Source organism: Camelina sativa, chromosome 7 (assembly GCF_000633955.1).
Source record: "Camelina sativa cultivar DH55 chromosome 7, Cs, whole genome shotgun sequence".
Taxonomy (NCBI): Eukaryota; Viridiplantae; Streptophyta; class Magnoliopsida; order Brassicales; family Brassicaceae; genus Camelina; species Camelina sativa.
Genome location: NC_025691.1, coordinates 5,233,411 through 5,255,723, shown reverse-complemented (window position 1 = coordinate 5,255,723; position 22,313 = coordinate 5,233,411). Strand labels below are relative to the sequence as shown.

The 22,313-nt window shown below is 31.4% G+C and overlaps 3 protein-coding genes, 2 long non-coding RNA genes and 1 pseudogene across 5 annotated transcripts; 3 read left to right on the top strand and 3 right to left on the bottom strand.

Moving 5' to 3' along the window:
- LOC104700388 (switch-associated protein 70) lies at positions 37–3,356 on the bottom strand. The gene is made up of 10 exons (XM_010415905.1): positions 3,111–3,356; positions 2,865–2,972; positions 2,587–2,648; positions 2,398–2,481; positions 2,273–2,304; positions 2,081–2,162; positions 1,573–1,801; positions 1,126–1,353; positions 752–1,044; positions 37–673 (listed from the first exon to the last, which is right to left on the bottom strand). Exons 1-10 carry the CDS (start codon positions 3,132–3,134, stop codon positions 298–300), a joined length of 1,518 nt encoding a protein of 505 aa, XP_010414207.1. The 5' UTR covers positions 3,135–3,356; the 3' UTR covers positions 37–297.
- On the top strand, positions 4,989–7,251 carry LOC104700387 (cytochrome b561 domain-containing protein At2g30890-like). The gene is made up of 4 exons (XM_010415904.1): positions 4,989–5,365; positions 5,700–5,867; positions 6,461–6,609; positions 6,785–7,251. Exons 1-4 carry the CDS (start codon positions 5,180–5,182, stop codon positions 7,104–7,106), a joined length of 825 nt encoding a protein of 274 aa, XP_010414206.1. The 5' UTR covers positions 4,989–5,179; the 3' UTR covers positions 7,107–7,251.
- Positions 8,181–10,464, top strand: LOC104700386 (annotated as a pseudogene).
- On the bottom strand, positions 10,608–12,908 carry LOC104700385. Its single transcript, XR_753572.2, has 4 exons — positions 12,593–12,908; positions 11,834–11,890; positions 11,499–11,561; positions 10,608–10,857 (listed from the first exon to the last, which is right to left on the bottom strand). It is a non-coding gene; the product is annotated as an uncharacterized LOC104700385 (long non-coding RNA).
- Positions 13,553–14,339, bottom strand: LOC109125580. The gene is made up of 3 exons (XR_002032695.1): positions 14,153–14,339; positions 14,005–14,056; positions 13,553–13,809 (listed from the first exon to the last, which is right to left on the bottom strand). It is a non-coding gene; the product is annotated as an uncharacterized LOC109125580 (long non-coding RNA).
- LOC104700384 (protein trichome birefringence-like 43) lies at positions 19,080–20,932 on the top strand. Its single transcript, XM_010415902.2, has 5 exons — positions 19,080–19,397; positions 19,712–19,889; positions 20,004–20,179; positions 20,276–20,434; positions 20,533–20,932. Exons 1-5 carry the CDS (start codon positions 19,117–19,119, stop codon positions 20,834–20,836), a joined length of 1,098 nt encoding a protein of 365 aa, XP_010414204.1. The 5' UTR covers positions 19,080–19,116; the 3' UTR covers positions 20,837–20,932.

The window sequence follows — 22,313 nt, the reverse complement described above, 5'->3', positions numbered from 1 at the left end:
TGTTGCATTTATATGAAACTGGTTTTGCCCCAATCGTAAAACAAAACCATCATCAACAAGACAATGTTTAACAATTAACACACATCTCTCTGTTCTTCATGTTGGAACAAAGGGAGAAAAAGAAACCTTCCCTAGTCAGACAAACTCAAGAGCTGTGTTGATACAGTCTCTTAACGGTACAAGAAAAACCAAAAAAGGCAAATTCTCTTTTTGTTGTTAGAACAATCAGCTCTCCAAACATTACCAGAACATCAAGATTATATAAAAAATGTACGAAGAAGATCTACCAATCATACATCAAGGCTGATGATGAAAAGATTCTGAAGGCGGATCCTCATTGCGTGGAACATTAGGTTCAGGAGTCACTACCGGGATATCCATGTTGTTTCTTCTGTCCCGATCAGTCTCTGTGGATATTTCTCTTACGTCAGAAACTCCTGCCTCTGTCGCCTGAATATCATTCCATTCGTTTTCCCCAACCGGAGGCTGAGCGTTTACTACCTGCTCTTCACTCATATGGACTACACCCTCTCCCGGTATAGAGGCTGTTCTTGAAATGCTCAGACATGCTTTGTCCACATTCTTTTCTGTTTCCTTTGTCATTGGAAGAGATGCTTCGCCGTTAGTAGACTCGGTCTTCTCCTCGCACACTTGCTTCGTCTCTAGTTGCTGCCTGTTTATTAAAGGATAAAGAGATTTATGACACCTCAAATAATGAGTTGCCCTGGGAGATAGATTTAGACAAGCTAACCTTTGAAGCTGAGTTTGTAACATATTCACATATGCTAAAAGCTCTTGCTTCTCTGTCCAAGAAGCTGCCTCTCTCTGAGAAGCTTCCTTTGCTTTTGCTTCACCACTTGCTTCTGCAACTCTCACTTTCTCTTCCGCTCTCACAACAGCTCCTTCAAGTATGACAACACGCTCTCTGGCTTTTCCAAGCTCAGATCGCCACATATGTGCTTCTTGGAGGGCAGAGTCTCTTTCCTTTATCAATTTATCCTTTTCCTTACCCAGAGTAGATGTCTTCTCTTCCAATTCCTTAAGCTACATAGGAGATAAAGATCAATAAACAACAAGATATACTTGAGGATGCAAAAGTATATGTATATGACCCAGCCTCATTACCTTCAATTTCGCGGCTTCTTGCTGTCTCTCAGAATCTTTAGTTAAGCGCTCAAATTCCAAGCAAACGATCTTCCTTTGTTCATCCATTGTATGAGCTGCGGATGCTGCACCTACAGCTGCCTCAGCCGTTTCAGATAGCTTATCTGCTATCTCCTTTATCATTGAGTCACGAGAGCGAAGTTCTCGCGCCAAATTCTGTAATTCTTCATCTTTAACACGCAGAGTTTCCTGTAAGATGTAAGTGACTCAATAAGGCTAACTTGGACAAAACAAAATATGGACGGTATGGTTTATGCTAATTCTGGAAATCTTCATCCTTGACACGCAGAGTTTCCTGTAAGATGTCTCTATATATGCTTTACATCGCTCAACAAGACATTGCAGGATCTCAACAGCCAATGAATGTCAATATGCTGTAGTGGTGAAGGAAATATAAAATTACCACACCTTCATTATTGTTAAATCATCTAGAGGTCCATCGATTGGTTTATTTGCCGTTATTTTCAATGCATTCCTCAAAGAGATCTGCATTGCTGCTTGAATTTCTCTGGAACATTCCAATGCTGTTGAATTGGCAACAGCAACAACGGTTGCAACGGTACCAAGTGTTGCAGAACCACTTCCGCTTAGAGATTCGACAGCCTCCTTATGGGCCTTGAGGACTAGCTGTGTCGCACTGGAATGAAAAGTGAAAGATAGGATTTAGCATATTTAACTGTTGAGCAGCATCCGGAAGGTATAAAATCTTCAGAAACAAAAGAAAAACGTAAAAGACAGAGAGAGAGAGAAAGAGATGACTCTTTAGACATGGTACATGATGGAACCATTACATCCACAAAACTTCACATCATTCGAGATAGATGAAATAAGCATGGTGGCTTCTCTAGAGTTTGGTAAGCAAATAAAAAGGACAAAAAGAGAAGCAAACAAAAAGATAAAGAACCAGATGACTTACTGTAAGGTTGTGACCCAAGCTTTAGCAGCACCAGGTGTCTCTGCACACAAAAAGTAATCTTTCTTCTGTGGGGTACCAATATCTTTAATCATGTTGAAGAAAACTCAACTCTAGAAATCCAAACAACTATCTCCTTATAGGAAAAAAGACAGAATTATAAATTTGCCTACGTTTTACTAAAAACAAGGATACAAATACAGCAACCATTATATTTTGGAAGTCCCCTGAAACACAAAAGAAACAAAATTCAATAATACAAACAGACACCTAATAAGGCTGATTAGTCAAAACATAAAAAAGGAATGTAGCACCCATACTGAAAGTTGACAGGAGAGATGGAGATTGTGCTATTTTCGTCAAACACAATTGTTCCTTTGATAGTTGGTTCGTTTCGTCTTGTCCTGAGTCATGGAAATACATCAGAAGTATAATGAATACACACATCCGTGAAGTGATGATCTCCACACAAAAATGCAGATACATAAGCAAAAAATGATATAACTCACTTATACTCCATTTTCCCTGTTGTTGGATCAAGTATCACCCATCGCTCATTCCATTTTCTCAGCTATTCATACATAAACAGAAACAAAAGATGGTATCAAGTGTGAGCCTTTTAATAACCCATCACAGTTCAAGCCACAAGACTTCTCAAAGCAAATCACTTTAACCTATAGAAACACTACGATCAAAAGAAACCACAGGGATTCTCAATTTCTTATTCTCATCCAGATGATCCATTTCTAATAGTAAAGTTAAGCTAACTCGAAAGAATTGAACTTACAGTTTCAGATCGCTTAAAAAGAGGTCCTTGAAGCAAGTTCCGACCAGAGCCAGATGCTAATTGCCGCTTGATCTTCTCTAAGCTGTTCTCTGTAGCGTCAACAATTCTCTGCGCATTTGGGATAAAGATTCGAAATTGACAAAAGGGGTCAATTTAAAAGTGTAGAATACAAAAGCAGCCAAAAGAAAGAGACTAGATTGTCGCTCACAGAGATCGAGAGAGAGAGAGAGAGAGAGAGAAAGAGACCGGAGAAGCGCCGTTGGAAGCCATGTAAAATGAGATCGGCGAGATCGGGAAACTCTTTGATCGATTACAAAGGAATTAATTGTTGATCGATGAATTCGAGAGAGGAGGAGGGTTTTAGAGTTCTTTTGTTTAGGTATGATGAGCTGAAGAAAACGAGGTTGAAGAAGAAGAAGAAGAAGAAATTGGAGAAATTTGCTGTTAGGTTTTGGTTTCGCGGAATTGCAGTTGAATCTGTCTTCACTCTTTCAACGCGATCAAATCAATTCAACTTAACCGGCCGGTTTAAATAACGTAACTGGACCATTTTAAAGAACCGGTTGTTTTGTTGGTTCGATCTAACGGTGGAGCCAGGTGGCAATCACATGATTCTTTTGTTCTCTTTTGTTGTTGTTGTTGTTGTTGCTGTTTGTAAGATCAGATTATTCACTCACATTAACCATTTTGAATGCAGGAGAAGGTGGATTAAGACAATAGACACAAAATTAAAAGATTAAAGAAATGTCGAGGTGGGAAGGGTTCACACTTCAGAAACAATGATGGGTTCGGTTGTGTCAATGTCATCATTTTAGGAAAGAGTGGCATTATTGGGAATGAAAGGTCACCATATCTTACCTTCTATTCTTTTTTTCTTATTAGTACCCTTGGTGATTGCCAAACTAATCTCAAAATGTTTGCAAGGTAGTGACATAGTTGCGTACCGGATTCGCCTCAGCTTAGATGCGTACTAGCGTCTAGCGCAAGTGTAGTGACTTAGTTCACATGATATTCAAACATATGATTCCATCTACCAATCAAAGAAAAGTATTTGTGTTGAGATAAAAGTATAGTAAAACTTTTTTATCTCTCAAATAATTTCACTAACATGAATAAAGTTTTGACGGAACTAAACCTTACTGGGCCGCGGATGTCTATTACAAATTTTCTAATGGTCGTAACTAAAACATGTCTTTAGTGTGACTAGCCGTTGATGATAACTGCAATGGAGTAAACATAACCAGTGAATTTGATTCGGGAGATGGTCAAGACACATTTTATTGGGGAGCGGAGAAAAGGATCGAAAGCATCAACGCAAAAGAGTAGTAGACATGTAAGCCAAGACAAGATCCCTTTTGTATGAATTTATCATTTGTTTTTCACTTCTATGGCATTCCCTAATGAAACGTCTACAAAGTCTACGGTTGATCAAATCTTGATTTTGTTGGACTTTGATATTCAATCCCCAAAATAAGAAGAAACTTCTACAATATACTACCGAAATTGATCTTAACAACCGAACAACCTTTTTACGAAAAAAATGATCTTAAGTAGAAGTTTTTGTTATTCTCTTAGGATTCATGTTTGAAAAGAAAAATATGTATCCATGTGGTCACTAATGTATACCTTCCAGAGTGAAATCATGATGTTTGTTGACAGTAACACATTTTTAGTGGTCTTTGAGTAGTGCAACCTGCCCATGACTCACTTTACCTTACAAAAATACCTGACATTCTTCCACAAAACATAAAAAAAGTCCAATAAAATCATACTTTTGGATGAATCTGAACTTAAGGAATTTTCAGTTTTACTTTCTTTCTTTTTTTTTCCAATAAAACCAAAAGTGCTGTAGAATAGTGACATCCACTTGAATATACATATATATATGTCTATATTGTTTTGATAAGTTTTAACACTCATCCTCTATTTAGAGTTATTTCTTTTTCAGATATAAAACATCATTGTTAATATATCTAATCAAGATTGACGAACAAAGAAGTGCTCTTTATATCAAATCAATAGACTTAACCACAATTGAGTAACTTAAACGATTGTTGCCCATTCCTCAACTTGCTTTTTCTCTATATAATTTAAGATATACTGAAAAATAAACCATCAACCTCCATGCAAAATCATATTATATTACAAAGTTGCGCACTTAAAATTTTGTTACATTTCTTTACACTCTAAAAGCAAATTCTGAACTCCACTTTTCTTTTCTCTTCTTCTATAGCTAGGAAACTAGTGGATCAAATTCCATATCCTCATCTTTCTTTACACACACACACACTTTAACACAATAACATCATGAATTGATGATAATCAATTCTAAACTATGTATTTTTTGTTTCCACTTCAAACCACATGAAATCATGGAGATTCATCATCACCTCTTCGTCACTCTTCTCCTTCTCCTTCTTTCCCTAAGCTACGCTCAAGAAAACACCAGAAGCTTGGTCATTGATGTCAATGGTCCAGTCGAAACTTCTCCTATCTCCGAGGTTAGTATTTTCTTTCTCTCTCGCTCGTCATAATGAGAAATGAATCTTTCAATCTCAACCATGAAGAACCCTTGGTTCATCTGAAAATATATCTGAACATATAACCTAATGAATTAATTAAACATCTCGTCATTAGCATGCATATATATCTGTGTATAATAGAGATATATACATGAAACCATGACGAAACTACCTTCATAGAAATGATTAAGGATAATTAACCAAAAAATAATAAATAATGGTTATAATCGTTCTATTCCCTGTATAATGTGTGCTTGTTAATTAGCTTATCAAAAAATCTCAATTGGTATTATTTTTGTTCTTATTGGAACAGAAACTAAATCCAAAGCTTGTGTACGAAATCAAAGTGCATGGTTTTATGCTTTGGGCATCGATGGGTGTTTTGATGCCAATTGGTATAATCTCTATCAGATTAATGTCTATCAAAGACCAATCTTCAATCACTCTTCGACGACTCTTCCTTCTTCATGTCACTTCTCAGGCAGGTTTCATTTTTTTTTTAATTGTATCAAAATATTACAATTAAACGAACTAAATCATAAGTATGTTGAAAATATTGTATGAGTTGAAAATGAAAATTAAAGGTCGGTGCGAGTGTCAAATGTAGATGGGTGGATAGAGAGAGTAAAGCAAAGATGCTTCTTTCTTCATCTAAAGAATAAAGATTGCATCCAATTAACGACTTTTTCATTACTTTTAATTAGTAATTAGTAGGGCCTTTTGGGTTATTCTAGATTGTTAATCACACTGATAATCATGGAAACTTGAAGGCCAAGCTAAAGCGTCTACCTTCTTCTTCTTTTTATTAGCTTTAACGTCAATATCTTCATAACCTTTAGTTCTTTCTGACTTTCTCTTTCTCTCATTCTGATACTTAACTAAGAAACCACACCTACTAGTCAATTTTTGTTCCAAAATAAATATTTCCATGATAAATAATTAATAACAAGTGTGGATTATTATTGAGCAACAACAGTCACTTTTAAATATTGTTATCAATCAACAATCGGCTCATGGTTAACTTGGAATTAATATTAAGCGAGTAATTAACAATGTGATGAACTTATCAAACAGATGGTTTCAGTGATACTTGTGACAATAGGGGCAATCATGTCAGTAAAAAACTTCAACAATTCCTTCAGTAATCATCATCAACGGCTAGGAATTGGACTTTATGTCATTGTATGGTTCCAAGCTCTTCTTGGCTTCCTCCGACCTCCAAGGTACTTCTGTTTCTTCTCTTCAGTAAAATAAAATATTATGCCGATAATTTCTTGCTTTTTCATTTAGAGTGCACAAAATATTTCTTCAACAAGCTAAGTACTAAATGCACATTAGTTAGACTTAATCAAATGTTTATATTGCATCTTTAATTGATTTTAGTATTATACATTGCAGGGGAGGAAATGCTAGAAGGAAGTGGTTTTTAGGACATTGGATATCAGGAACATCAATTGCTATTCTTGGGATAATAAACATATATACAGGGTTACACGCTTACACCAAGAAGACATCAACAAGTGCTAAGCTTTGGACTATACTCTTCACTGCACAACTCTCTTCCATTGTCTTGTTCTATCTTTTTCAAGACAAGTGGTCTTACATCCAAAGCCAAATAACTACCTTTAACAGAAATCAATCCGTTGATCATAACAGCGACATCTCAGCCGCAGAGACTGGCCATGTAGAGGAGGTCGACGAAATTAAACAAAGCTATTAGTATTTTGTTTTTATCTTGAGAGATTGTTTTCTAAGAGACAAGAAGGGTTTCAAAGGCATTTGAATTATTTTGTAGCCGTAATGATTTGACTAACTTACGAGTTTCTTCTTTAGTAAATTTAAGAGAAACATGCTCAATTTTAACTGCTTTTTTTTTTTTTATCAAGAATGAGAAGAAATGGCCGCAATTTCCGAGGAATTTAAGAACTCTCCTCTGTTCATAACTATTATTTAATATATTTATTATTATTATTTAATTACGTTTTATTTCTGCTATGTATAATTTTTTTTATATCACTATTTTAATTAAATTAATTATTTTTAGCTCTTTCAATAATATTTTTTAGTAACGTATGATTTAATTCATTTTTCTATAATTTTTAATTTAATGTATATCATTAGTTTAATTATATTCGTAAATTTAATTTTTATATATACCATTATTTGAATTATATTTTATTATTTTTAGCTGTTTTGACTTTTGACAATATTTTTCTTAAGAGAACAAGGTAAGTGGGAAGAAAAACAAACTTATTTTGATAATTAAAGTTTTTTTTTTATTTGTCAACAATTAAAGTTTGATGTTGGATAAAAAAAATAAAATACATTTAACTCAGTTTATTTAAAACAAATTAACTTCGTACGTAGGTAGAAATTCTGAAATTGAGTCAATTGACCTAGTAATTATATAATAAATACAAAGATATAAACTTCCATTTATTAATTAGAATTAAAAAAAACTTCCACATAAGATCTCTAGATCTCGAAGACTGAACCCAACGTAAAAATGGAAACTGACCATCTCCTTTCTTCATTAATGAAGATTCTAACGTTTCAGTGCCATAGACAGAAACAAAATATTTCTAATTTTGAATAACAAAATCTCCATAGATGTCTCTTTTACATATATCCCTCCATATATGTATGTAAAATCTACAAAATTTACACACACATAATATGTATGCTGATATATAAATATACCAAAGACACAATCAAAAGATCGAAAAACAAATTCTATCACACAATTCTTCTTCTTCACCAAACCAAAACGTTGACAACTTGTGTGAGTTTTGCAATGATGAGGGGTGCTGTTTCGACCGGATTAGTAACGGTCATGGTAATGATACTTGTGGTGTTAAACCAAATAGAGAGTGCTATTGTGAAAAAACCACATAGAAAGTCTTGTAATATTTATATAGAAATTGGGTCTATGACCAATCTTACCCTCTCTATGATTCCAAGACTTGCCCTTTCATCGAGAAACAGTTTAACTGCAAGTCCAATGGTCGCCTTGACAGCGAGTACCTTAAGTATCGGTGGCAACCATCCGGCTGCAATCTCCCCAGGTGATTCCATCTATTCTTTATGTATCTATAGCGATTTTTCCGATACATAAATCTAGTGCGTTCTAAGACATATACCTAACCCTAGGTGAATTGCTATGGGCTATGAGTACCTGTATCATTCAGGCAATTTAGGCATCAAATAGCATTTTTTTGGAAACTTTCTTCATTCCCAAAATTTCTTAAATATTTCTTGATCAGGGGCTTAGGATTTATAATTGGATCCATAACATTTTGTATGTTGCATATGAGTTCATATGAGACTTGTAGAAATTGTTATCTATGATATAATAGTTCATGATGCTATTGTTAATTTCGTTTTAGCGGTTAGACAAAGCAATGTACCTAGCTAGGTACTTAAGCATGCGGCAACGACTTATAGATGGCTTTTTAATACAGACTTCGTTATAAAAAGATAAAAACGATTCAATAGAAATTTATACTCTTAATTCGTTTCTTTATTTCTTTGTTAATAACACTACTAATAATAATAATGAGCTTTGTATGAATTAGCACGGTTAGTTTTGGAATTAAGTAACCGAAGCTGGATCACCACCCCAGCTACCTTAAATTCTACTCTAGAAGAAAACTAGTAGAAGGCGTAGTAAACAAAATGTTATAACTTATAAACCCAACCATATATATCGGGAACATATCATTTGTGATACTGCTTATATGAATGATATAGAAATACTATTAAACAGAATATATATAAATGCATACATTTTTCGCATGATGAATGATATATATTGCAGATTCAACGGCTTAGATTTTTTGGAAAGAGTAATGAGAGGGAAGAAACTGATGTTCGTAGGAGATTCACTGAGTCTAAACCAATGGCAATCTCTAACTTGTTTGCTTCACAACGCCGCACCAAACGTCAAATTCACCCTCACACGTTCCCCTTCTGGCCTCTCCGTCTTCTCATTCCCGGTAACTTTTTTAAATCTTCATTAAAATCTTTTCACTTTCCGGTGTTATATTTGGTTTTGATTAATTCCGGTTTGGTTCGTGTATGTATGCATTCATGCAATGTAGGCTTACAATTCCTCAATCATGTTCTCAAGAAACGCGTTTCTGGTGGATATAGTGGGAGCAGCCCCACCGAATCGAGTGTTGAAGCTCGACTCAATCTCGAGCGGTTCCTTGTGGAAAACCGCAGACGTTTTGGTCTTCAACTCTTGGCACTGGTGGCTTCACACTGGCAGAAAACAACCGTAAAAATCCACTTTCTATATATATGTCGTCAAACATATCTTATTGCATGGACTTAATTAGTATACAACTAATGTACTCATTAATTTGGCGTTACATGCAGATGGGATAAAATTCAGTCGGGTCGTAATGAAACGGTTAAAGACAAGGACCGATTAGTGGCGTATGAGAAAGCCATGGGGACTTGGGCTAAGTGGATTGATCAAAACATTGATCCTTCCAAAACCAAAGTCTTGTTCCAAGGTGTTTCTCCGGACCATGGCCGGTAAGTTCTTTTTCTATATAACTTTTGTTGTATTCGATAAAATTACGAAAATTATGAAGTAAATGGAATTGTTATTTAATTTACAACCTTGGAACATATTGTTACATAGCGCAAACGAATGGTCGAAACAAGGTGGCAAAGGCAGTTGCATTGGTGAAACAAAGCCGGTTATAGGATCGAAGTACCGGGCAGGACCACACCGAGCGGAGATGGTGGTGGCGAAATTGATAAAGATGATGAAAAAGCCGGCGCGGTTAATGGATGTGACATTGATGTCTCAGCTAAGGAAAGATGGACATCCTTCAGTGTACGGAATTGGCGGTCACAAGGCACCAGATTGTAGCCACTGGTGTCTTGCTGGAGTTCCCGATATCTGGAACCAGCTCTTGTATACTGAGTTGTTTCATTACTAAATTTTTTATGGTTAGAAACTGTTAAAAAAAATTAATTCATTATATTGAATTACTTATCACCTCAACATGTTTATTTTAGCTTTAATTTCCTTTTCCCTTCTGTATTGTAATTTACATACATCATTATTTTAATTATATGTATTTACTTTTAGTTATTTTCGACAATGTATATTTTTCTTAAGAAAAGGTAAGTGGGAAGCAAAAAAAAAACACTTTTTGATAATTAAAATTTGACTAAAATCAAACCATTTTTTACACATTAAAAATTAACTCCATAGAAATTGAGTCAATTGATTTATCTATACTATTAATTGAAGAGTACAAAAACAGAAGAAATTTTTTTTTTACAAAAATTCTATATATTGCCCCTACGCTAAAAGAAAGGAAAAAAAAAAATTTAAAGACAACAAGATAATTGAAAGTATAAAAAGACGCGGACCCTACGAGTTTGGACACAATCTCATTCGGATCCTAGATGTATTATAGGCGTATCCAAACACTGTCCTTTTCCCAAACCTGTAAGCAAAGTGAGTATCCAAACGTTTATTTAGGGAGAAAAAATATTCTAATTAATCATATTAGTACCTACCATATCAACTCTAAACGACATTTAAACCCCAAAAAATCTATTTTTACAAACCATACGGTTTTAGAAACAAACCATCCTTAAAATCGAAATATCAATAATCAATCATTAAATTAAAATTCCATAATCTCCCGAAACTTAATCCTTTCCAAAACTGACAGAATCAGACTCTATCATCTCCATTATCTCCAAATCATCATTCAAAACTTTTTAAAAATGGAACAATGAAATCCCTAAATCCTCTATAATTATATCTCAAATCAAAATCATTTTAAAAACTAACAAAATACTACCATTACGGAAAAACATAAACTGAAAATCTTTAATATAGATTATGTAGAATATTCGACTAATTGTAGATAACACATAATAAGATTAGGTGATTTCTACCATTGCACCAAATCACCTCCATTACTACTATAAATAACAAAGTAGACGTCATACACAACCAAACCCATAAATATATTTCATAAAGTCACCTTCTACCATTCTAAATAAGCTACACATCCTCCAAAACATCGATCCCAATAGAAGAAAAAAAACGAAAAAAATGGTTGCTGGATTCACATACCTTAACAAGGTGGCACATCAGGTCAAGAAACTCCACCCATGGAAGCAATATAGAATATACAAACTACAAAGCATACCAGAGATGAATTTGTAAGTCTAAAGATATAGTATTGATAGTCTATGATAGACTATGATAGACTTTTTTCTTTCATATACTTAAACATCAACAACTTCTCTAATTTGTAATTCTAACAATTTTGCAGATGATAAGCCAAATACAAAACTCTCTACAGCAATTGATAGTTCTGTAGATCAAGTTGATTCTCGGCTCTATACAATATCATTACTGGTGAATCCGTTCTTAAAGAAGTTTGCAAGATATTTTTACAAATATACCTGAGTTCACAAGAATTTTACAGTATCTCATTGAAGAACTCCATGAGAGTGAGGAAACTACAAAAACCGAAGAAATCCAAAGGATTTACAAGATTAGGCAAAAGTAAGCTCATTCTAACCTGCTTAATGATATTATTATGGATTTTAATTTGAACTGTCAAATTATATTAATCAATGTTTTGCATTGCCAGGCACTCACATATGAACACACTATATCAAGATCAGCGAGAATTCTTACTCTTGAAATCCATTCATTTATAATTTTCAGAAATGTGGATCTATGCATTCAACTTATCTGGTGTTGGACCATCCAACTAATATTATGTTATCATTATGAAACAATTATGTTCCGATTTTTTCATCTTCTTAAAAAATATTCATTTCAAAAACTTTAAAGTTGAGCCTATGGTAGAAACAAGTTTGTTACTCTTTAAACTTGACACTAATTCATACTACGTATATGTATGTGTTTGCAAATACATCACATTTGGCATTTTAAGTAGTCTACCCAACCAGAGGGGATAAAAAAAAAACTAGAATCAGATGACTTATTTTCTCAAAATATGTTATTAAAGAACTAATAAAAAACCTTATGTGATCGGTAGATTTCTTGAAGAGCCAAGCTCTCCGTGACAAACATCACAGAAAATTTTGGTCAACAACAATATATCCTAAAATTAAAGCATATGAATTTGTAAAACCCTAATTTGAGTCCCAAATATCCTATGAATCAATACTCCTGATTCAAACCCAACTAACCTGTTTGTATTGAGGGTAAGCGTATACAACATAAATCAGTTTAACAAGATGAGGATAGACTGCAACTCCAGTAATGGTCTCTACCGGCGCCGGAAGATAAGGTGAAGGAGTGGCGTATGGTTATGGAGCTTGGTATGCGGAATAGTAGAGTGAGCTGTATATGTGAACTGATAAGATGACGAAGAACAAGCTGGAGACAACGGCGACATCGATCAAAGAAGAAATCGCTGAAACACGATCTAAGGTTTTTACTTTTCAGCTCTCAAGAATCAAGCGTGAGAATTTGACTTTGTTTTTTTATTTTTATTTTCTTTTAAAAATAAAAAACATATATTGAAAAACTAGAGAAAAGTACTCTTTAAAATATATGGGCCGAGCCCATTACTTTCTTCACAAAATTCAACACATAAATTTTTTACGTTTAATGGTTCCTAAACAAGACTAGAATAATTGACGAACATTGATGAATGAACAGATAAACCGGACTAATCCAAGAGATTTACGAAAAATTGATATTTACTAATATAATTAATAATATACATCAAATCAATATATGGAATTATCTTGATATATCGGATAGGGACAGGAACGGGTAATTCGGATAAAAGTGTCCAAAATTCTATTATAATTAATGATATGCACCAAATCAAATTTAATAATTTGGGAGATACAAGACAAAAAAAAAAAAAATTAATGTGGGTAATTAAAAGAGACTATCCAAACTACCCTCGATAACATACGAGAAAATTATGAGTAATGAGATGAGATCAAAAATTTCGGTTCGGTAGACTCTATTTTCACTAATTTGAGTAAAACTAATTTCAAAACGGGTAAAGATCAACTTAGATATATGGGGTCAAAATCTTTTTTTACCTTTTTTTTTTATTTGTTGGACTAAAATATAAAATTTATGTGGAATTCAAACTTAATTAACTTACTTGGACAGTAACTTACCATGATTGTGTATAGATTTGTTCTTTACGACACTTCCCATTTTGTAAGGTAGTGTAAACTTAGTCCAAAACCAGAATTACCTCACAAATAAACAAATGTCACATTAGTTTTTGTTAAACGAAAATGAACACTATAAAAGTGTTAAACCAAAATTGATTTAATTTCTTACCTTTCATTTGAAAACTTTATGCAAAGAAAAAGTTGTTGAATAAACCAATATGTTCATACTCCTCCTTCAATCTAATTGCCAGGCCAATTACCATCTAATTCAAAGAAATTTTACCCAGCACAGACAAAACATAAATATTAGAGGAGATAATTCATCAGAGTAGATATTTGTATTCATGTTTTTTTTTTACAAATCAACAAAGACGGTAATTATAAAAATCAATATAAATCGTAGAATGATTTGATTTAAACAAAAAAAATGATTTAAATTTTTGGAAATATATACAAACCTGTACAAGAAGATCCATAATCGATTCAATCTTTTAAGAATCCAGACCGATACTATATGCATACATAAAAGAACAAGTAAATTAGAAATCTACGCTAAATCTTGATAATTGAAACGGCGAATATAAAAATAAAAGATAAACCTATTACCTTATTTATCCATGGAAGTCGGTTGTCCAAAAAAAAATCCATGGAAGTCGAAATTTTTTTTTTACAAAAAGACAGATGATCAGATAAATCCGAACCATTTTGGGGGAATCCGATATGGTTGCTTTTACTGGAATCTGATCTATATTGTTCAATTTGTTTTTTTAACTCTATCAGACAACTCTCTCTATCGTTTCGACGTTTTGTGTTTTGCTATCTCTTTGTTTTCGCGAAAAGAACATTGAGACGAAGATAAGAGTGTTAATGGGCCAAATTCGGATCCAAATAAAAACCCATCGATACAATTACCAAAAACTAATACTCTTATGGTCCATTAAACTCTGGTTTTTGTTAAATTTATACATCTATACATCATATTCAAATACATGATATTTTTTTGTCCAAAACAATACTATTTTATTTTACAAAATATTTTGATATACAATTCTATTCAATAAGGAAAAAAATAAGGGTTTCCCGCACGTATGTACGGGTCTTATCCTAGTTAGTATTATAATATAAGGACAATTTTTGGTTCACATCTAGTCTAGGGGTAGAAGTAAACCTCTCTTATTCACTCCCTCTTAAATAAGCAAACAAATTCTTAATTAAGGAAACAAATTTTATAGACGGTAAATCAGTCTGTTTTAAAATTATTAATCTTAATACTAATAAAAGAGAAGTACAAATAAGAAAATGTCCAAAATTTCTAAACTAATTACTGAAATCGCCATTCAATTAGTTGTATTGGAGACACTTAATTGAAATTAGATAGGGTATAACTGTATTTCCAAAAAGTCATACAAAAACTCAATAGGATACTAAGATCCGCGTGTTTATTTAAATGGATTGGATCTTTAACCACATTTGTTTCATAGGTGATAGGGTCAAAAGGTAAACAGATTATCATAATCCATTTGGCTCATTAATTGATTTGTGAGTCATAAATGCTAAATTAAACTCAATTAATTCAAACAAGTACCTAAATAGACTCAACTAAAAATTAGTCATATCTTCAAGGCTTCAATAATCAATATTTTATTCATAATAGTAATATATATATTGCCTATAACATAAGTATATAATACTAGCAGGTATTTTTTTTTGAACAAATACCAGCGGGTTAAGCTGTATTAATTGGTACATTAAAAAATGCTAACATTTTTCTTTTAATTTAGATTATTAACAACACAAACTAATATATAAAATACATTTTATATGTTCGTAAATTGAATATATTTTTGATCAAAAACAAATTTGACCCGGACTATAATACTACATCCTCTATTATTAATTTGGAACAATTTTTTTAGTATTTACATAATTATACCATTTTCCATTTAAATAAATATCAAAATTTAAAGTTATTATTTGTAATATAATCATATTTAAATTAGTATCCAAAAAACATACTTTCATTCTAAAAGAAATTAGTATCTATAATTTAAATATTTCTAGATACTTTCAACTTGCTAAAATTTTTAAAATTCATGCGGATTATGTTATGGAGCGGGTTAGAGCTTACATAAATATCATTACATAATTTTTTACGCGATTGTCCACCAAAATACACAAAATAATTTAGTCTGATATCAATCGAGTTAATAAGAGATATTACGCCAATTCTAACCGGTACTAAACACAAAAATTACAATCCATCTAAAATTATATAATCTAAATATCAATCAAAACATATTAAAACAAACATACAAATATATATAATAATATACATTTTTTATGACATAATTAAAAAATTATCCCGCGGTATACCGCGGGTTAAAATCTAGTTCTAATATTATATTACTAGATAACAACCCGCACTATGTGCGGGAAAAATCGATTTAAAGAAAACTATTATATGTAAAATTATTATCCTAGAACCAATATTTGTTTGTGTAAAACATAATATGTAACTAAAGTTTTTTTATTTATTTATTCAAAGCTGCATTTTTTTGTATAAAAAATACGTTTCACCCGTGAAATCTTTGAATGTGTAAGAGATTTTATGATATAGAAAATATTGATAAAATGTTACTATTTATTGTAACATGTCTTCTGTGTGGTTTAAAAATAAAAATCACATCTTCTTATGTTTTATTTTGTAATTCATAACAATTTTGCATGTTTCTTACGTAACCACAACAACATATACTAAATTACTCGATATTTTAATTATTTAATTTTATTATATTTTAGTAACAATTGGATTCTAAACTAAGTTTTCTGAAGATAATCTAATTTATTTGATTAGGCTATTTAAATCTTTTGAGTTATTCGGTTTGTTAATATTTTCTATAAATGACCGATTATTACAAAAAAAAACCATTACGAAAAATTAATGAAATTCCAAAATCAACGTATTCGTGTAAGAATACATTTCACCGTGAAATATGTGAATGTGGTAAAGAAAGTATTTATAAAATGTTACAATTTATGGCAATATATATTTTTGTATGTTTTAAAGATCAAATTTATATTTATGGGTTATCGAGTAACTATAAAATTTTTGCATAATCTAATAATCACTTATTTAAAAAAATATAATGATTTTTTTGGGTACTAAGTTTATTTGTATATATAATTTATTTATATATATAAATAAGAACGTATATTCTTATTCGGTTATCAATATTTCCATTTTTAATGAATAATGACACTAAATATTGAGATTAATTAGTTTACATACTTAGATATATATAAAATAATCACACATCATGATATCTCCTAATTTATTGTCATTTTTATATTTATTTATGTATATATATATATATATATATATATATATATTTATTGAGAATTAAGTTTCTTTTAATGAGTTGGAGATAATTCAGGGGTAATATACTTTTTTCTATAATAAATTATAATAACTATTGAGTTATTTAAATTATTATGGTAATAATACTAACATAAAAATATAATTTTGTTTTTATATGATTATGTTAATAAGTTATATGTTTAATAAGTTCTATTTTCTTTATTTTTATTAACTTTTTATTTATTGATATATTTCTATAGTCTTTTAAGAATATTTTACTTATATTGATTTTAAGAACTTAAAATCAATATAACCATGACTTGTATATTTGTAAGTAATTTTTAGTGAAATTTTACCTTAAAATAGTATATAATAATTTAATTAGTTTTAATATTTGATATTTAAATTTGTGTGAGAAAAGATGACATATCTAATTCTTATTCAATTAATTGTTTTTGTTTAAAATATAATGGCATGTTATTGTAATAGAAAATTTAAGAGTATTTTATTAAAAAGTGCATAGAGGTCTCTGGTGGCGACACATCAATTTTTTCAAGAGTGTGCTTCTCTATTAATAATTAGGGGATAATTTTTACTTATAACATCTAAATCTTAACTATTTTTTATAAACCCAAACCAACATATAATTTTGTTTAATTGTGTAATTTAAATCTTAACCATTCTTTTATAAACTCAAGCTGAAATACAATTTTGTTTAATTGTAAAATCTAAACCCTAAACTTTAATCACTTTTTTATAAACGCAAACCGATACATAATTTTGTTTAATCGTAAAATCTAAACTCTAAACCTTAACCACTCTTTTATAAATCCATATCGACATATAATTTTGTTTGACTGTAAAATCTAAACCATAAACTCTAACCACTCTTTTATAAAGAGAAATACACTAAAATAGCACTAAAACAAGTTTTATGGACAACTATAGCACATATTCGATAAATTTCCAAAATAGCACTATTTAACTCATTAAAATATTTAAAATTATTTTTCAGAATTATTTTTAAGGTTTGGGTTCTCAATTTCACATTTAGGGTATAGTTTTGAGGTGTAGGGTTTAGTATTTTGAATTTAGGATTTCATTTTGAAATTTTAATCGGTGCTATTTTGGGATTTTAGAGATGTTGTGCTAAGTTTGGAAAAAAACTTATTTTGGTGCTATTTTTGAGAATATCCCTTTATAAATCCAAACCGACATAAAATTTTGTTCAATTATAAAATCTAAATTAAACTCTAACCACTCTTTTGTAAATCCAAATCGACATATAATTTCATTTAATTATAGAATATAAACTCTAACCATTATTTTATAAATCCAAACCGATATATAATTTTTTATTATAAAAGTTAAACTCTAATTCTCATTTATAAACCCCAAACCGATATAATTTCCTTAAAACAAAAAATTTACAGAATTTGTTTCCTTGATTTGTTTTGTCTTTTATTTTAATTTTATTTTTTTTAATATGATATGACATGACATATTGCTGTATTTTGATTAAGTAAATACTCCCTCTGTATCGTAAAAGATGATTTCTATGATTTTTTCTTGTATCACAAAGATTGATTTTCTGTATAATTTAATCAATTAATGCCAAAAAATTGTGAATTTCAAGAATCAATAAATGAGAATTTAAAAGTTTGATGGATTAATATTGATTAATAATTATAAAATATGTTATTATAACTAAATAATGCATTAATAGCTAAACATTAAAAAGATTTCATAATTTATGTGAAAATCCTAAAACATCATCTATTGTGATAAGAGGGAGTAATTGATTAAGAGAGGTTTCGTGAATAAAATGTATTTTGATTGATTGATTAAGAGGGGGTGAATAAAAGGTGTTCAAGAATTTTCCATAATATAATAAATACAAAGATCTTTCACATATTGATTAGTATTAAAAAAAAGACTTCCACATATAATAAGATCTCTAGATCTCCAAGACTAAATCTAATGTAAAAATGGTAACAAAGAAACAGAATATCTCTAATTTTGAATAACAAAATCTGCATATGTGTCTGTATTTACATATATTCCTCCATATGTATGTAAATCTAAAAAATCTACAGACACGTAATATATATGCTGATATATAAATATACCAAAGACACACAGTCAAATTAAAGAAAAACAAATTCTTCTTCTTCACCAAACCAAAACGTTGACAACTTGTGTGAGTTTTGCAATGATGAGGGGTGCTGTTTCGACCGGATTAGTAACGGTCATCGTAATGATACTTGTGGTTTTGACCCAAATAGAGAGCGCTATTGTGAATGATTCATTATTACCACATAGAGAGACTTGTAATATTTATATAGGAAATTGGGTCTATGACCAATCTTACCCTCTCTATGATTCCAAGACTTGCCCTTTCATCGAGAAACAGTTTAACTGCAAGTCCAATGGTCGCCCTGACAGCGAATACCTCAAGTATCGGTGGCAACCATCCGACTGCAGCCTCCGCAGGTTATTCCATCTATTCTTCATGTATCTATAACGTTTTTTCCGATACGTAACGTAGATCTAGTGCGTCCTAAGACATATTTACACAATCCCTAGATTAGTGATAAGTACCTTTAATTATAAGCCAAAAAAGCATTCATAATGCTATAGTTGATTTCATAACACTATGATAAAAATGTTACAAACCCAAGCATATATCGGGAACATAAAATGATTTGTGATAATGATTTTATATATATGAACGACATAGAAATATTAATTGAGTATAAAATATATATATATATATATATTCTTTTGATGAGTGATGTATATTGCAGATTCGATGGCTTAGATTTTTTGGGAAGAATAATGAGAGGGAAGAAACTGATGTTCGTAGGAGATTCACTGAGTTTAAACCAATGGCAGTCTCTAACTTGTTTGCTTCACAATGCCGCACCAAACGCCAAAACCACCCTCACACGTTCCCCTTCTGGCCTCTCCGTCTTCTCATTCCCGGTAACGTTTCTAAATTCTTCATTAAACTCTTTTAACTTTCCGGTGTTATATAGTCCGGTTTAATATGGTTTTGATTAATTCTGGTTTGGTTCGTGTATGTTGCATGCAACGCAGGCTTACAATTCTACAATAATGATGTCGAGAAACGCGTTTCTTGTGGATATAGTCGGAGCCCCACCGAATCGAGTAATGAAGCTCGACTCAATCTCGAGCGGTTCCTTGTGGAAAACCGCAGACGTTTTGATCTTCAACTCTTGGCATTGGTGGCTTCACGATGGCAGAAAACAGCCGTAAAAATCCACTTTCTAGATATATGTCGTCAAACATATCTTAATGTATGGACTTAATAGTATACAACTTATAATGTTACTCATTTGGGGTTGCAGATGGGATTCAATTGCGTACGGTAACGTAACGGTTAAAGACATGGACCGATTAGAGGCGTATGAGAAAGCTATGACGACTTGGGCTAATTGGGTTGATCAAAACATTGATCCTTCCAAAACCAAAGTCTTCTTCCAAGGTGTTTCTCCGGACCATGGCCGGTAAGTTCTTTCTCTATATAGCTTATGTTATATACTTCATATCAACGGTACAATGGAATTATTATTAATTACAACAATATTGGAATATAATGTTACAGCGCAAACGAATGGTCGAAACAAGGTGGCAAAGGCAGTTGCATTGGAGAAACAAGGCCGGTTATGGGATTCAATTACCTGGCGGGACCACACCGAGCGGAGATGGTGGTGGCGAAACTAATAAAGAAGATGAAGAAGCCGGCGCGGTTAATGGATGTGACATTGATGTCTCAGCTAAGGAAAGATGGACATCCTTCCATCTACGGGCTTGGTGGTCACAAGGCACCAGATTGTAGCCACTGGTGTCTTGCTGGAGTTCCCGATACCTGGAACCAGCTCTTGTATACAGAGTTGTTTAATTACTGATTTCTTTGATGGTTAGTAACTGTTAAAAAAACTAAATTAATTATATGATTTACTTATCACCTAATTAAGCATGTTTATTTTAGATTTTCCTTTTCCTTTTTGTCATCCAAAACGCTTGAAAACAAAAAAGGATTCATTGACTGGTTGAACCATTTATGAAAGAAGACATATGTAAGATAGTTTGATCCTTCCTGATCTTCTAACTAAATTGGCTAAAATATTTATCATAGAATTTAATTAGTGAGTAATTAGAGAATATATGTAATATAGTTTGAACTAATCCATTAAAGTTGTTGAAAAATAAAATTTAAAAAAAATGATTAGAGGACTAAGAAATTATAAAAAATAGTTTTGTTGTTACAAAATTTTAGATTAAAAAGAAAAACTCGTACTTGTAAATTTATAATAAGCTTTTTCAATTATGATCGTCCCCAAAAGAAAAGGTCGGTGGAAGCTTTTTTTAATTTTCAAGAAACGTTTTTTAAAATTTGGGTTTTGTTATAAAGATATTGTATTATATGGATGCCCATTATCGACCCATTAATATATATGTTATATCATATAGAAGAGATGAATAATACAAAAGAACAATTCCCTAAACCTATTGTTTTTAACACGTTATCAGCACGCTCTAAACTCTAGCCGTTTTAAAAAAAAAAAAAAAAAAAACCTTAGCGGCGAGCAAAGAGTTGTGTCTCCGTTCTAGATTTCCGACACCTCTGAATCCACGGTTTCAATATTGAGATAAGTAACATCTTTTATCATCGTTCGTTTCATGCTTTTAACATCTTTCAATATTGAGATACTCATGTGGTATCGTTTGTTTGATGCATCGTTTATATGCAGCTCCGGCTGGCTTTAGTCGGTCTAATAATTGATGCCGAGTTTGTGACGTCGTCTCCGTGTTGATTTATGTACCGAGAGCACTACAAGTTAAACCTTAAGATAAGAGGACTGGCTAAAAATCATTAGCCAATGATGCTTACGTCTTTGATCCTGGACAACATCTTCTCTTGAGATAAGTATTATTTTTCTATTTTATCAATTAGCAAATAAATAAGCATGATATGCTTTATTCGCTAGTGTTTTATAAAAAACCTATATTCATTGATAACTGATTAAAACACACACACACATATATATATATATATATATATAAATATGATTTTATAAAACGTTTTAGATTTTATAATAAAATCTTAAGTAAAACAGGAAAAACGTTTGTCAATATATATATATATATATAAACATATGATGCTTAATATTTATTTAGAATTCATTTATATGATTATTTATAATGTTTGTGATTTATTTTATTTGTTTAATCACAAATTTAAATCTAATTAAATTAGATATAATATCATGATGAAATATTTTAAATCATGTCTCCAACCTTCTTTGTTGAATAAATTGAAAATTTATTTACAACTTACTAAATAATGATTATTGATTATATTTTAGCATCACTTCTATGAGA

What these genes read in the sequence shown, in the direction of transcription:
- LOC104700388 (XM_010415905.1), bottom strand. Translation starts at nt 3,134, where the DNA reads ATGGCTTCCAACGGCGCTTCTCCG. An exon ending in ACAGGGAAAATGGAGTATAA is followed by an intron (nt 2,482 to 2,586) that starts GTGAGTTATATC and finishes TCCATGACTCAG; the next exon opens with GACAAGACGAAACGAACCAA. An exon ending in ATATAATGGTTGCTGTATTT is followed by an intron (nt 2,163 to 2,272) that starts GTATCCTTGTTT and finishes ACATGATTAAAG; the next exon opens with ATATTGGTACCCCACAGAAG.
- LOC104700387 (XM_010415904.1), top strand. Translation starts at nt 5,180, where the DNA reads ATGATAATCAATTCTAAACTATGTATTTTTTGTTTCCACTTCAAACCA. An exon ending in AAACTTCTCCTATCTCCGAG is followed by an intron (nt 5,366 to 5,699) that starts GTTAGTATTTTC and finishes TTATTGGAACAG; the next exon opens with AAACTAAATCCAAAGCTTGT. An exon ending in GGCTTCCTCCGACCTCCAAG is followed by an intron (nt 6,610 to 6,784) that starts GTACTTCTGTTT and finishes TATACATTGCAG; the next exon opens with GGGAGGAAATGCTAGAAGGA.
- LOC104700384 (XM_010415902.2), top strand. Translation starts at nt 19,117, where the DNA reads ATGATGAGGGGTGCTGTTTCGACCGGATTAGTAACGGTCATCGTAATG. An exon ending in TCTCCGTCTTCTCATTCCCG is followed by an intron (nt 19,890 to 20,003) that starts GTAACGTTTCTA and finishes CATGCAACGCAG; the next exon opens with GCTTACAATTCTACAATAAT. An exon ending in CACGATGGCAGAAAACAGCC is followed by an intron (nt 20,180 to 20,275) that starts GTAAAAATCCAC and finishes TTGGGGTTGCAG; the next exon opens with ATGGGATTCAATTGCGTACG.